Genomic DNA, 17,551 nt, shown 5'->3' with positions numbered 1-17,551 from the left:
CCTCCCCATATGGATGGTCTATTTCTGCTGTGACTAGCCTAGGCCATGTACAAGGAATCATGAAGGGACAAACATCAGTATTATGGGATCAATCACTTACAGACCATCTTCCAGTATGTCAAACCCAACTTTTGCAGACATGTGCAGGGACCAGTCTAAGCCACATACCACCTTGAGACATTCATTCAGCATGATGCCAAGAACAATTCCTTGTACTTCAATAGATGTCACTTCTCAATCTGTCTACACTCTGCCACGAGAAGAGACTCTTTACTCAACAACTGTCTCAAAGTCACAGTTTCTAATTCAGGTCATTTTAGTTTAATGAGCAGCAGACCTCATCACTCTTTGCCACCTAAGTCTTAAGCATTACAGGAGACCTCAGCCTCACCTCATGCAACCAAGATATTGTTTGTGCTCAAGTGATGTCATCACTTCTAGACTATCTAATGTCATGGGAAGATTCAGGCTTCTGAACGTCCACTGAGGACATTTTCCATCTTTGACCCCCAGAGTTCTGGACTCCTCCTCCCACTCCATCAGCAACCTGGACCAGAGCTTCAGCACAACAAATGTCATCGCCTTATTGGAACTCAGTTTCCTTTGGACTTTTTGTTTCTAGGATTTTTATTTTTTAATTCTTGGATTGTTTTTGGATTTGATTCATAAAACCATAAGTTCTTTTTCTCATTTTTAACTTGTTTTTCTAAGGAAATAAATTATTTGTTAAATTTTATAAAGCTTGTTGTCTTCACTTTTTTCTTGTTGCATTTTGTAAGAGCCTAAACACATAACACTTAGCCATACTCCAGTATTTCATTTTGGAAACTACAACAATTGACAGTGATATTGACACTTTGGAGATGACAAAGCCACACACCATATGTATGGATTGGATGGCTTTTGATGATACTCTGCAGTTGGTGTGCAGTATCGTTGCTGTAACTTCATTGTTGGACTTTGTCTCTATGGCTATCTTCCAACATGTAGAACATAGCTTCTCTTTTCCCCCATTGCAAGGGTATGCAAGGGAATTGGTCTCAAGAATGGCCTGAGTGCTGAACAGAGATGCTGAACACATTTTGCCCAATGCTGTATCCACAACTACAATTTACAATTTGCAGAACATGACTCAGTGCACTCTGCCTGCACATTCCTGAAGGACCACTATAAGGCCAAGCTAAGATCACAGCCTTTATCCTCTAATCATCTTTTTAATGACCAGATTGAAGAAGTCTGGAAACAAGCCACCAAGGAGACCAATATCCCTCCCCTGCAACCACAGCATTAACACATGGATAATGTGGGAAATCAACAGTAGGACACAAGAGCCACACATAGCACTCAAACTATCCTATTGAAGCTCCTCCCAGTGATGCCAACAGTTCTCACAAGTCAAAGTGGATAAAGTACCAAGATGATCCTATCATTCATTCCAGTGTTTCTATGGGGTTTTATCCAAGATTTTTGGTGGTTCCAATGGCAATGACACTCTGCTTCCAGTCATTGACCTAAGCGCCCTCAATCAGTTCATTAAACCCCTGTGGTTCTCAATGGAAACACCATGGTGCTTTTCGGAAGATCATCCAAGAGTGCAATTAAAGATGCATACCTTTATGTCCCTATTCACAAGGCTTCCAGAACATTCCTGTGATTTGACTACAACATAGTATACCAATTCAGGGCATATTTTGCAACAGCAGTTCAGGGTTGATGATGGCCACAATTGGGTCTTGTAGAGTTTATATACCAGCAAATACAGTATGTATGAATAATTGTTGGCTTCAGCCTTTCTTCCTGTCACACATAGTTACATTGATCTTATAAAGTTACATTAATCTTTTCAAGTTATGTGGATTTTATACAGTCAGAGTTACATTGATCTTATAAAGAGTTACATTGATTTTATAGAGTTATGTGGATTTTATACAATTACATTGATCTTATACAGAGTTACACTGTTCTATTCATGTTACAGAATATGTATGTACCAGCTCAGTGTAACTGGAAGGGAGGTCAGCTTCACAAGGATGACATCTTGACCATGGATTTCTGTCCCCCCAATTTTCTTGTCACAGCCAGTTTTGATGGGGAGATTATAGTGTGGGATGTTGAAACAGAGAAAATATTTGTGAGACTTAGAAAAGGACAGCCATCAAACATGTAGGTTTTAAGCTTACAATATTTATTGACATAACTCCATACTTCCAAAAATACATTTTAAATATCATTTCGATGTCAATTTAGTGTGAAATCACACAACACATAGTCATGGAAAATTTATTTTTATTGTGTTTGAAAAATTTAGTTATTCTTGTAAAAAAAAAAGTTTTTCTTGGATATGTAGAATAAATCATTTTGCAAAGGCAAGTGACAAGTATTAAGGATAAAATATTAAAATGTTCATTACTTTCCTCCATCTAACAAGACATGCTTAATTTGTTACTCCAAAAATAAATCACTGTCTTATTTGCAGAGGAAAAAATATAGAAGAGCTGAACAGTGGAATTGTGACTAATGGTGAGACCAGGCCAAAGTCCATGAACTCCAGGCCCAATTCTAGACATAGAAAAGCTTTCAAAATCATGGCAGGGTAAGATGCCATATTTTCTTGTGTCAACATGCACCTAACTGCAAACAGTTTGAACACAAATCTGCCATTGCATTATGGTAGACCACATTCTGCAGTTTTAAGGTCAAGGTCAAAATTATTTGAGGTCCAATTTTTCAAAATAAAACATCACTCATTCAAATGTGCTATGATATTAGAATTTAATAAAACAATTAATATTCCATTGCCATATTTCTGAGTCATTGAAACTCAATAATGTCTCCTTTATCAACACATTAGGCAGAGGACATAAATTATTGTTTTTACGGTGGAAATTGACATGATCCATTATTGTTATTATTATTATTATTATTATTTATAAATTATAAGATATGTGATCATATGGGGAATCACAATTATTCCTGGTACTTAGCAGTTTGTTCATAATAATAATATAATAATAACTTCATTTCTTATACAAAAATAGCAATTTCACATAAGATATGACAAAATAATTAGTACAGTAATTTGTTCCAACAATCAATCATTGATGAATTTCAGCTGCATGCAGTGTCAGACACATTCTTCAAGTATCTGTTGTTACTACTAGCACTATTTTTCTAAATAAATACTCTTTCTTCCTAGTAAAATGCAAAGGCTGTTGACATCATTATTTATAAACATTCCCAAAGTATGATAGTGTCTATATTAACCCAATAAAATATAAATGCTTTGTTGTAGCAAACATTTAATCCATTACTGTAGAACATGAGCATTTTATCCAGAGAGGAGCACATTGCAGATTCATACTACAGGATTTTAAAAAAGCAATATTTTTACATCTGTAGAACATGTTTTAAAGGCATGTTTACTCATGAACAAAGAGCATGTTATTGTTGTTTATATCACAATCATTTGACCAATCAGAATGAATGACATCCCCAAGATACACATACTCATTCAGAGACAAAGTCAAACCTCAGGTATGGACACTTTTTTCAGATTTTGAGGTCTGAAACATATACATAGTCTTTTTTGTGTTGTACTCAGTATCATTTGCTAATGTGAAACACTCACATATTCTTGATAATTTTAATAATCCACCAATATATGGATTAAGTACAGACATATCATCAGTAAAAAAGTTTTTCATAAATAAACCATCAGTGTTGTATCTGATATAAGATCTATTAAAATCATGATTATGGTCATCAATATTTACAGTAAAAAGAAATGGGGATAGAATGCCTCCTTGCCACAAACCATTAGTCAAATTGAAAGTCTTAGAAGTTATCTGACCCCACTTTATACAAATAATTGTTTGCCATACCATTTAAGAATCAAACTGACAAGATACAATGGGATGTTTCTGTCATTTAGCTTTCTGAATAGGGTTCAATGATAGATTTGTTAAAAAGCCTTCCTAGCATCTAAGAAACATATCGAAGGTGGACTACAGTTATGAACATAGTAAATAATGACCTCCTTAAGGGCAGGCAGACATTCATCAATAGAGAGATGTCATCGTGTGTGAGCTCATTTTCTCATCTTCAAAGCAAAATTATATCCAAAGTCTGGATATAAGTTGATAATTGTTTTTGTTATGATATTTAATTGGTTTTCAACTAGATCATTGGTATCTGGGAGTTAATCTAGTGAGGTCAAATAGAACAAAGTGATGCACAAGTATTTTACTGAAATAAAACATAAATAATGCATACAACCTTTCACTAGCATTTTTAAGATGTTACGCTTTATGAGAATCAGCACACTGTGAGTGACCAGTTTATCTTAGTACTAGTAAGCAATAGTATCATTAATCTCATGCAAATGTACAAATTTAACATCTCCATATGCATTATGTAAATACAAGTCAACCAATACACTACTTTTGTGTTTCTTTTACTTTTAATTAAATTGAGAATGTCACAATAATGATTTTGCCACATTTCAGCAATCTCTTGCTGGTCTGTCACATTACCCACAGAAATAGCTAAGGGAGAGTGTTTTCTGGTCTCTGGCCAAACATCTTTTCAAAAAGGATTAACATTTTTACTGTACAATTTTTTGGCAATATTTTAGGAGTCAGTCCTGTATCTAGTTTTGTCTTATATAATCTTAAGGCAAATGTAAACTGGGCCCTGGATTTTCTCATCATACCCCATCGAAAATCATGCTTACCATTATCCTGCTATAGGATAAAAAATTATATTGCCTTTTTATGTGAATCCTTTATATAGTCATTCAGTCCTGGTACCACATAATTTTACCAGTTACCTATGAGCAGCAGTATTACTGGCATCTGCAAGGACTTTTACAACAGGACAATTTAATTTATCAATAGTTTGTTTACTATTATATTTTAACCAGAAGCAGCCTCACTAGTAAAGCATCCATTTATTAGGTTTACACACACTGACACTACCATCATGCGATTGGGGGATGGGGGGTGGCCATGACACCATTATTATTTAGAGTCTGGAATCTTGGGAACATCTTTATGTACATAGAAACATGTCACCTTGACAAAATTTAACACCCACATTAGTTACACAATCTTTGCATCCCATTTTATCCCATATGACTCCCAAAGATGAAACGAAAACACTAAATAAAAGTCTGAAATCAGTCAGTGCAAAATAAAATACATGTAGCACATGGTGGACATCTTTATCCATCTTTATAAGAAAGCATTGGGCATTAGAAATGGTTGAAAGATATTCAGCTGGGAAAAAGCATCAGAACCAAAGCAGCTTGCCACCACAATCTTTTTTGCAAAATATAATTATTAAGATATTAATAATTCTTTCCTGTAAATAACCAAAGATAATTACAGAGAAAGAGAATATGCTACCATTTCTGGTTATGGCTATATTTCATACGGTGTGGCATATGCTACCCTTTCCCTACCTAATCTTTACACATTCACTTAAATAAGATATTGCTTAGACAACCCTGAAGAGAATTCTACTCGTAAAAAATATGACTAAATATAATGTGATTTAATTTCCTCCTGACAAAATATAATGTGATTTAATTTCCTCCTGACAAAATATAATGAGATTTAATTTCCTCCTGACTAAATATGTTATATAACTTCCTTCTTTCAGTCAAATTGCTCCAGTTGATAAAGTACTCTTTTTGAAGTCTCGGGGAGCCGTTAGACACTCAGAGTCGGCTACTCTTGTGTCCAGTGAAGGTGGGGTGCTTAGATGGTGGTGTCTCTATGGTGCTAAACATGAGATGGGTAAGATAGAATAGACCAGTTCTACATCCGATGTAATCCCCATCTATGCTGATTTGTGTAAACTAAAGAAAGCTTTTGTCATCTTTTGACATTTGTGGAATTTAAGACTTACCACTTACTCTCAAACAGAAAGAAAATTTGTAGATTTCTGTTTTTACTAACAATGCACTGTGTTTTTTATATTTAAGTCCAGTTTGGGGAACAGTACCCAACAATGACCTCCATTATGTCAAACTTTTGTAGCTACTCATATACCAGGCCTTGGCTGATATGCCTTCTATTGGCTTTGTATAATGTGAGGTCACTAGACCATGGCTGATATGCCTTCTATTGGCTTTGTATAATGAGATGTCATGAGACCTTGGCTGATATGCCTTCTATTGGCTATGTATAATGAGATGTCACTAGACCTTGACTAATATGCCTTCTATCGGCTTTGTATAATGAGATGTCATGAGACCTTGGTTGATATGCCTTCTATTGGCTTTGTATAATGAGATGTCACTAGACCTTGGCTGATATGCCTTCTATTGGCTTTGTATAATGAAATGTCATGAGACATTGGCTGATATGTCTTATATTGGCTTTGTATAATGAGATGTCATGAGACCTTGGCTGATATGCCTGCCATGGGCTGTGTATACACTCGACCTTGCCTGATATGCCTTCCATGGGCTGTGTATAATGAGAGGTCACTAGACCTTCACTAATATGTCTGAAATGGGCTGTGTATACATTAGACCTTCAATGGACTGATTATAATGAGAGGTCTCTAGACCTTGCCTGATATGCCTTCCATGGGCTGTGTATAATGAGAGGTCACTAGACCTTCACTAATATGTCTGAAATGGGCTGTGTATACATTAGACCTTCAATGGACTGATTATAATGAGAGGTCTCTAGACCTTGCCTGATATGCCTTCCATGGGCTGTGTATAATGAGAGGTCACTAGACCTTCACTAATATGTCTGAAATGGGCTGTGTATACATTAGACCTTCAATGGACTGATTATAATGAGAGGTCTCTAGACCTTGCCTGATATGCCATCCATGGGCTGTGTATAATGAGAGGTCACTAGACCTTCACTAATATGCCTGAAATGGGCTGTGTATACATTAGACCTTCAATGGACTGTTTATAATGAGAGGTCTCTAGACCTTGCCTGATATGCCTTCCATGGGCTGTGTATAATGAGAGGTCACTAGACCTTGGCTGATATGCCTGCCATGGGCTGTGTATAATGAGAGGTCACTAGACCTTCACTAATATGCCTGAAATGGGCTGTGTATACACTAGACCTTCAATGGACTGTTTATAATGAGAGGTCTCTAGACCTTGCCTGATATGCCTTCCATGGGCTGTGTATAATGAGAGGTCACTAGACCTTGGCTGATATGCCTGCCATGGGCTGTGTATAATGAGAGGTCACTAGACCTTCACTAATATCCCTGAAATGGGTTATGTATACACTAGACCTTCAATGATATGCCTTCCATGGATTGTTATAATGAGACGTAGAGATGACATGTCAGAAAGGTCAGTTTCACCTGGGATGAATACCTAAACTTTTGTCAACATATTTCGTCATGCCTGCAAAATGTAGGAGAGATTAATATAATCTATAATATGGTTTGGTGTGGGGCAGAGAAACTCCACCCATTGGGTCATAATTCGTGAGCAGGAATGGTTGTTTATTTTATGACACATTCCTGGTATCTCACATTGCTGGATAAAAAATTGGGGGTTTCAAACAAAGTGGTCTCCTGTTAGTACACTTAAAGCAATGATAAAGAACAAAACATCAATTAAAATTTTGGGATCTTTTTGATTGAGCACATAAGATTTGATTTACCTTGTGAAGTTCAGTGTAAACTTGGAAATATTGTTAAGATCAGATTGATAACTTAAGTTCTAAAATTAAACTTATAAGGAAATTAGCAGTGTGACATCGTGTATCTATTTATGTCATAGAAAAATCTTGTTTTCCTCATCTGAAAACACAGACCTACACATGAGAATGTGAGAACTGGATATCACAGTGCTCAACACAAATATTAAAGATTTCATCTCTGTTGTAAAATATTTTCTAAAGAGTGTCTTTCTTTGTTAGTTAATAAAAATCATTGTATGGAATGCAGACATGTTAAGTTCCAGAGAAAAAATGTGTGAGGCTTGTCCATTTGGAAACATCACATCACAGGCACAGACAATTAGCTGTGTCTAAATATGTGAAATTTAATATCCAAATACCTTGTTATTTCTGTGGCTTGTTTTTAACTAAGTACTCTTGTTATTTCTGTGGCTTGTTTTTAACTAAGTACTCTTGTTATTTCTATGGCTTGTTTTTAACTAAGTACTCTTGTTATTTCTGTGGCTTGTTTTTAACTAAGTACTCTTGTTATTTCTGTGGCTTGTTTTTAACTAAGTACTCTTATGTAAGTTTTAATCTCATGTATATTTGACTAAAAGTTAAAATAAAGCTTTTAGTGCATAAATGTTTCCTTTCTTATGAGTGAAATAAAAACTGCTCTTAAATACTATTCTTGAATAGAAATATTAATTTGGAATTATAGTGAATTCAGACAAGGATATCTTGGATTACATTATTGTGATTTATTGGAAGACAGTTAGTACATCATCACACTTCAGGCGACAGGTACATTAATACATTACAGGTACATCAACACTTTATCTTACTTATTTCAAACACCACTGGAATTTAATTTGAACTTTATTCATTTTTACTGGTGATAAAACTTTTTGGACTATTTGGGATTTAATTCTCAATACTGTAAGTTCTTTTTAAATTTTCATTTTGTGTTCTAGTGAAATTAATTATCTGAATAAATAATTTCACCCAAATCAAATACTGAACATATCAGTAAGACTGATTCTACCTAAAGATGTTAAATCTGGAATGAAGAATTTCTCAAGTCAACAAGATTATAAACCTGTCTACCTGACTTAGGTCACAATTAGCCATTTTCTGAAAATACTATGTTTTTTTAGAGGAAGTTTCTATTTTGGAACACTCTGGATTGTTTATGAGGTAAAATCTTTACTAAAACTATAATAAAGAAGATTGTAAATTCAATGTCCTTGACTCAGACCAAGATAATGATCCTAATATTTAACCCACACTCATAGAGAAATGTTAGTTATGTATTACTTGTTTACCAGAATAAAAGATACTGGTCAGGAAGACAATGAACTTGATTTTGGTCAAGGTCAAGTCCAAAATACAATTATACATATCATATATTCATGGAGAAAAAAATGCAAATTAAATATGCATAACAGTACTAACATTTTTATTCAATTATTATTGTTTGTCACAATTATAACACATATCTGATGTGTGTTTTCTCTCTTTTTTGGTTAAGTCAAACACATTATTTAGCTTCCTTTGTGAGATCTTGAAACTCAAGCTACCCAATTATTCCACCCTCACTCTTGTAGGGGACTAATAATACTTCTTTCCTGAGCATAAGCATACAGCTAAATGAGACCAAGTAGTCACAGAGGTGCTCCCCAGTCAGTTAGTTTATTAGATTATAAATTTTGTTGCCTTTCCTTTTACAGCTTCAGACCCCCAAAAGCATATAGGACAGAAAATATGCCTGAGACCATTTTTGCACATTGATTGAAATTTTCATGACATTTGGATAATGCATTGATTATCATACAGAACCATTTTGTCACTTTTGCTTTCTTTATGAAACTTGACATATCTGAGAGGATTGTAAAGGTGAGCCTCTTGGCAGTCTTCCAAACATACATTACCCATGGAAAACATGCAGTCCAAATTGGTACATGAAGGCTCAATAGATGAATCATTTTCTTGTCTCTGAGACAATTGTTGTTATTGTTGTGGGGTTTAACACCATTTTTCAGCACACATAGGCTTGCATGGCGGCCATTATTAATGGTGGAGGAAGAACCGGGAAAACCCCAGGAAGAACCACCGGCCCATGAGAAGCTATTGGCAAGCTTTCTCATATACACACATTGGCCGATTCCTAGACTCGAACCCACGCAGGCAGATCTGAGATGGCAGTGATCCGTAATAGAGAGTGCTTTAGATCACTTGGCCACTCTGGGTCCCTCTCTGAGACAGTGGTTTGTGCATGGAAATTTGGAATCATCATAACAAAATTTGTAAATTTTTAAAGAAAAATATATATTTTGTACATTGAACAAAGTATTTTCTCAACAAATAACACATTATATGACAAAATATTGATTAAAGAAAATGCTCATAAATTGCTTAATGGTGACAACACTGTACAAAATAAATATCAATTAAAGAAGTCTTGTCAAGTGAAGTTCATTTTTAAATTTATTTTTTATTTTGGCCACAGTGTAGTTGTAAATCAAACATGAAAAGAGTCAGTTTACTGTCTATGCTAAGTCTGCAAGCATTTCCATAAGAACTTACTGTATATACTTGCATATTCCAACTGTAAGTTGCACAGATTCAGATCTCCTGTCACATAATGAACATGCTGATATGAGTCTATGCAGTTTTCTGGGAGTAATTAGTAGAACAAACAACATAGATCCTGATGGTGCTGGCACATTATGCAGTGATAATTCAGGGTCTATGTCATTTGCTGTCAGACTTGACTTATAAGCTAGTATATATGGTACTTATGTGCTTATTCAGCAAATTGGGCAGGGTTTATTTTAATAATTGTTGAGAACTTAATGGTCCTTTGACATGATAACACATGCTAATTAAGAGACTAATTGTCTCCAGCCAGTTACATGAAGTATGCTGATATCACAGTAACATCCAGGCATTAGTCAGCCTAATTTCTAATTAGAATTACACACTGTTGATAAGTCTTAAGTTTTTGCCTTGTAAAGATCATTGTATTGTTCTTCAAAATTTGCAGTAATGCATTTAAAAATCATAATTCACAGTAAAATGTACAAATTTGCTGTGTGCAGTCATTATTTACTAGTACTCTTAACATGAAGTTACTAAGCCATTGACATGTGCCATCAATGAAGAACAGCATGGTGACATCTAAAAATCACTATCTTGAGGAATAACAAGGAATTAAGCATTAAATTGATGTGTTTGGTTCCAGTGGTTAATGAGTATAATTCTAGTATGAAGCATTAATTTATTTGTGTCTGCTTATAACTCATACAAATGCTTTGATACTAAGAGGGAGGTAACTCTAAACATATTAATGCACAAAATTTGTGAGTTCTACATGTCATCTTGACTTTTGTTTATTAATTTTAATTGACTTATTAAGATATAACATAATTCAAATCCTGTATATGAATAGTTATGTAGAACAAAAGGATTATATATTTCTAAATTATTAATGACAGTTGCTAAAGTTCCCCCACCACACAAACACAAAATGTTAACCAAAATTTGAGTCTCCCTCCAATTTCATACTCTCGCTTATGCTGCAGTTAAATATAGTAAATAAATTTGATTAATTGCAGCTCAGTTTTCTGAGCATTGTACTTAACAGTCACTTTTAATGCAAATCAGCAAAAGCAAGGAGAATTCACAATTTAAAAAAAAATGCAAGTAGAGTCATTTTGGTAAGCAGCACTGACTGTGACATTGTCTGTCATAAAGTAACACATGCCTTAAGCATTAACTCCTTTGGGCAATCAAGTGCCTCAAGCAGCCACTTTTTCAAGGTACAATAAATCATAATATTAGTAATATGGACCTTTACTGAGCAATCACCTGTCTTTAGAGGCCACGTTTTCTCATATACTCGATGTGACTGCCTTAAAGAAATATTTGATTGCACTTTATGTAATTGTCGCATTAAATTTCAGGAGAGTTTTATGCCCCTGACAGCCATGATGAGTCCATCTTGGGGATTTGTACAGACTCAGAAAATAGATTTTTATTCACTGGAGATACCCAGGGCAATATACAAGTTTGGGACATATCAAAGTACTGTATCAAGGCACAGGAAAAGGTGAGTGACTGCCCTGTTTGGTCTGTAAGAATGCCATAATCAAGGGCCCTCCTTGATTGTAAAAATACAGAGTCCACATTGTAATCAGGATGCTCCATTATACTGAATTATAAGAACAAGGAAAACCTGAATGTTTTTTTTTAATGCTTTACACTGGACCAAGAATCCCACTTATGCACTTTCATTGAATGATTTATGATTTGCATGACTTTACCAATTCACACTGGTGGTACAGGGTTGAACAAAAATTACCAGCAATAATGGTACTTGAACCTCAGTGGTAATAATAATAATAATAATAATAATAATAATAATAATGTTAATAATAATAATAATAATAATAATAATAATGATAATAATAATAATAATAATAATTGCTTTATTTAAAGAGAGTAACACATTTAGTTGCACCCTCTGTTATTTTCTTTTTCACATACATAAGTTCAATATAAGTTGCACACACAACAATCCATACAATACTTGATTCTTTCTAAAGATAAAAGTGAGAAATAATAAATTACATTTAGATCGGAATTTAATAAACAGAAACTGCAATAACAGCATGCTCCAACAAGGTATATACAGTATCAAAACAGTGAGGCAACAAAGTGGAATGTTAGGAAGTTGATAATTTGAAACTGTAACATGTCTTTGTCTAATCAGTTTTCATGCTTTGTTCCAGTGATTATATTACAATGAAATCTTTTCATATCTGTCCTGTCCCTCTTTCCCTTTTGTATTTTATTCCAAGTCAGTGGCCCTGAAATATTCAAAATGTTCTTGTTTAGTTTTGAAGGCAAAGATGATTGGCTGAAATTGATCTTAAAATGGGAGTGTTGCCTTGCTTTCTTCAATAAATACCATATATACTGACAAATAGGTTAGATCCAGTTGCAAATTGCATAGACTCAATCTGTCATTGCATGTTGTACCATCTGGGTCTATGCACTTTGTAATCAGGAGTGATCATTAGAACAGACAGCATAGCCCCTGATCTCCTGTACATTATGCAGTGGCAGATCAGAATCTATACCCTGCATGTCCAACCCATGGCCCAGTTCTTCAGACTGTGTGAAAACCATACAGGAAACCATGCATTGTCCAGCCAATGTTTACATACAGAAAACTGTGCATGGTCCTCGTAAGATATGATATATTAAATTTAATTATTATCATTTAAATTATCTTCAGAAGGTGAATGAGAGGCCACTGCTAGAAGCTTCATGGAAAGCACATGACTCAGCAATTGTCAGTTTGGAATATGTCCAACATCCTACAGGGGAGTACATTCTCAGTGCCTCCACTGATAAGACTGCCAGACTCTGGTCACTTAAAGAGGGTGAATTCATTGGAACTTTTGGACAGGTAATTAGAATTTTTATTTGGTAACATTGGTCAACTTTGATATATTATTGCATGGTGGATGTACTGTAATGATTTAGTCTGCTAAGAGAAAATTTTTTAAAACTATCATTGGAAAATACAGAAGGTCCAAATGAGGTGTGGAAAAGTATGAAGGATTTTACTCCAAAAATAGGAGCAGTAAGATCCCAGACCAACAAATAATTTCAAGGGCAATTATAGATAATATGCATGATATTGTTGACAGATTTAATCAGCATTTCATTAATATAACAAAGGTAACTTACAATATATCAAACACTAATGTGAAAAATAAACTTACAATATTTTATGTCAAAAATGTCCTGAAAGTGTGCAGTTCACTATTTATGTCAGGTGTAGAGGTAGTACATGAACTGAAAAAGTTCAATTTTAAGAAAGCAGCTGGAGTGGATCAGATAGATCCATTCATCTTAAAATGTGCCGATAATTTTGGTCCATTTCTTTCATACATATGTATTGAAAGCAATCTAAAAGGAATCTTTGCATATCAGCTAAAGGCATCCAAGGTTGTACCTGTTTATAAAATGGGATCAAAAACAAATCCAGTTAATTATAGACCGAATTCTATTCTGCCAAAGATATCTAACCTCTCTCATAGACTTATCTCCAAACATCTCTATGGTTAATTGCAAAGTACCATTTAATTCACCCATCACAATCTGGATTGAGCCAGAACCAGTTCTGTCAATTTGTGCTCACAAAACTCATTTACATGCTGTGGAAAATTGAGAATTGGTTGTACTATATACATGTAGACTCCAAAATTACAAATGTTGTAATTTATCATTCTCTTGGTTCAAATCATACCTGTAAGGTAGAAAACAGCAAATTGTTATTGGTAACATTAAATCAAAAGTGATGTCCATCAATAAAGGAATTCTACTGGGGTCTATTTTATGTCCTATATTGTTTATAAATTACTTACCCTATATGTATGAAATTGAAAACCTGATCTATATCTATATGCAGATGATATGACATGTACTTTGCATTAAATTTGATTGTAGTGTTAAAACTTTGAACAAACAATTGGGTGAAGTTATGTCAAGTTTAGTACTGACGCTTCCTAACTTACACATTTATTAATCCTCCCCACCCCACAAACAGGTGAGATTTTGCCTGAAACTAGGCAAAGTTTATCAACGAACTGAAATCCAGATCTGTAACTTTATATTGAAGATAATCTAATTGAAAATGTCAACACAGAAAAAATGTTGGGAGTTTATTCTGATAAGAATCTATGCTGGTGAAAGCAGGTGAACCAGGTTTGTTCTGAAGCATGGTCAAGAATTCATCTTTTACAGAGGATGAAAAGTTGTCTCTCACTGAACTAATGGAAATTATTTTACAATGCACTCATTTTTTTCTGTTGTGGACATCTCCAAGCAATTTTATGGAGACACAACTGACAATAATACTTGCAAAAAATCCATAAACTTCAAAAAAGATAAACTAATTATCCAAAATGTACCTTTTGATACATCATCACAAATTTTATTATTTGAATTGAAATGGCTGAAATGTTAATGCAGGTTTAGCCTATCACAAGACTATAGTAATACTCACAGCAAAGACTAAGCTTTGTCCACAATTTTTGCATTTTTTATTTTAAGTCAGAGGAACAACACAAAAGATCTAAATTGAGATCTGTCAAAAATAATTGATACAGAACACCATTTCCAAAAACAAATACCTTAAAAAAGGTTATTTGCTTACCCTGTTGCTTTTTTTGTAATGAACTTCCTAGAACCATTTGATAAAAAGCAAATCTAAAATCTTAAAAGGACATTTTCATCTTAAATATGATTTACATGAACTTCAGTTTATTGTGTTATTATCATATACACCATGTACTTTTATACTTAATGTGTGTCAGTGTGCTCTATTATTATATTTTTATTTGTGTATACAATAGCTTGTTTATCCTGAAGGTCTCAGTGTAGAATTATAAATTAACCTCAAAGTAAATTATTATTATTATTATTATTATTATTATTATTATTATTATTATTATTATTATTATTAAGCTTTTGTATGTTATACATAGAATATAACACGAGTGCTTTTATCTTAAGAAATAAATAAAACAAGTTTGACTTGTTCGGACATGAAAAACATTGTAACCATTCAGTTTAATAAATTCTCTTTACTTAGCTCAAATAATGTTTTTTTTTTTTTAATATTTAATATCACATTGTAAAGTATGCTGTCTTTTTAGCAAATTATTTAAAAACATTTTACTGTACAAGTTTATTATCATACCAATATCATATATACTTACTTACAAGATGAGTCCAACTTCAAAATGCACAGACCCAGATCTGCTGTCACATAATGTGCCTGCAGATCTGAGTTTGTGCAGTTTGTTATGAGTAATCATGAAAGCAAACAGCATAGAACCTGATCTGTAGCTGCATTATGCTATGGCAGATTATGATCTTTGTTGTTTGCCATTTGACTTATGCGTAAGTACAGACGGTAAGTCATGTTACTGAGGATTTGGAGCTGAATCATTGACACATTGTATCAATGACATTGTGTGGTAAGTCATGTTACTGAGGATTTGGAGCTGAATCATTGATGCATTGTATCAATGACATTGTGTGGTAAGTCATGTTACTGAGGATTTGGAGCTGAATCATTGACACATTGTATCAATGACATTGTGTGGTAAGACATGTTACTGAGGATTTGGAGCTGAATCATTGATGCATTGTATCAATGACATTGTGTGGTAAGACATGTTACTGAGGATTTGGAGCTGAATCATTGACACATTGTATCAATGACATTGTGTGGTAAGACATGTTACTGAGGATTTGGAGCTGAATCATTGATGCATTGTATCAATGACATTGTGTGATAAGTAATGTTATCCAAACGTGTCTTATTCTTTCCAACTAGATGACTAGTCTTTGTATTTTTATTTTGATTTTGTACATACAAGAACACAATACAAAACCTGTGAAATATTTTGAATAGTAGATATAAATTTACTGCATGATTATTTCCATTGCAAAAAGATACACAATAGTTTCTTTGCATCAATTTAGAATCATATAATCTAGAATTCTTAAAAACAGTATAGAGAGACAGGACACTAGTATGAAAGGAGGATTAACTTGGCTGGATAATTTTTTTTCTCTGTCTGTGACTTCTGAATAGATTTAGTCTGGAAATCCCAAAATTCTTGAGTTTACATAAGAGCTTGAGATTTTGTTTTAACCAGGCACAATTGACATACTTTTGAAAACTTATTTCTGATCTGCCAATAGCGTAAATTCACTCTGAAATTCAAGCTGTGACTTTTATGATTTCTAATTAAGATTGGTCAACTACGCGCATGATTGTTTGGATATCATGGCTTGATCTTGCAACTATATCAATTCAGACACCTATTTTCAAAATTCTTTCTTTAAAGCTTTATTCATAATTTATTTTGTTACACTTGTATAAGAAACAATCATCTTTTTAACAGAGCTAGGTAAAAAACATTATTATAGTTGCCTTGAAACTTTAAAATATTATAAACTTTATAAATTTTACAGAAAAAGTCTTGGAATCTGAAAGATCGAACAACATGGGCACATCCTAGAACTCCTTGGACACCTACAGAAATAAGTCGCAAAGGTATGAAACAATCTAGCTAAAAAGCAGATATTTAGCTTTATTCAAGATTTAAAGACAGTTTGTAATTTTAAAAGAGGAATGCAACCATTTTCAGAAAGACTAAATCATAATCAATAAGTGTTAACCCTCTGTAATTTCTCAGTGGAATTTAAGAAATCACAAGTAATTAGTAATGAGACATACACCTCTCCCTCACTAACTCATGCACATCTGGGTCCAAACACATAGACCACACTATATGCGAGAGTGCTAGTTACCAGGGGACATCCAATTCTGCTAGATATCATGAAAACTGCAGGGTGGGTGGGAACTGGGCTCTGTAAAGTCTAAATCCTTGCTTTTAGTTGTATCGAGAAAAATTGTCAATAAAGTGCCTTTTCTAATGAAGTTGTTCATTATTCTATATAAATTACATTTTTTTTCTCAAAATGTTCAACATCTGAAAGATCATTAACATTATTCCAACTGGTTTCAACAACCATTACATATATGCAAAAAGATTTGTGTATTAGTCACTGCTTCTTGTTTTGTTGATTAGTCAGGTGAATTCACCTGATACATGACCAAGACCGCTAGATCTTAAGCATGTAGAATTTGCACGACTTTTAACTTTTCTTTTATTTCACCTTGTTTATTTGATTCAAAATATGTATTAACCTGATAATTTAAAAGAAGCCAGCTTTTAATTCAGTGCAACAATACAAGAAATAATCCGCAAGTCAAAACATGGTTGGGTCTTAATTAGGTCCTCAAA

General features: G+C 33.8%; 1 protein-coding gene across 5 annotated transcripts in view; it reads left to right on the top strand.

The window, feature by feature from the left end:
• LOC149802897 (cilia- and flagella-associated protein 337-like) overlaps window positions 1-17,551 on the top strand; it is a 146,498-nt gene that overhangs the window by 112,514 nt on the left and 16,433 nt on the right. For all 5 annotated transcript variants that reach the window (XM_089952389.1, XM_089952386.1, XM_089952388.1 and 2 more), the window contains 6 exons: window positions 1,979-2,163; window positions 2,477-2,593; window positions 5,662-5,798; window positions 11,618-11,763; window positions 12,955-13,128; window positions 16,716-16,797. In XM_089952389.1, coding sequence (XP_089808515.1) covers window positions 1,979-2,163; window positions 2,477-2,593; window positions 5,662-5,798; window positions 11,618-11,763; window positions 12,955-13,128; window positions 16,716-16,797 — 841 coding nt within the window. The remainder of the gene's footprint in view (window positions 1-1,978; window positions 2,164-2,476; window positions 2,594-5,661; window positions 5,799-11,617; window positions 11,764-12,954; window positions 13,129-16,715; window positions 16,798-17,551) is intronic.

The sequence above is a fragment of the Sinohyriopsis cumingii genome, chromosome 3 (assembly GCF_028554795.1).
Source record: "Sinohyriopsis cumingii isolate HCF-2022 chromosome 3, ASM2855479v2, whole genome shotgun sequence".
NCBI lineage: Eukaryota > Metazoa > Mollusca > Bivalvia > Unionida > Unionidae > Sinohyriopsis > Sinohyriopsis cumingii.
The sequence above is the reverse complement of the archived record's forward strand: the minus strand, read 5'-3'. Positions and strand labels throughout refer to the sequence as shown.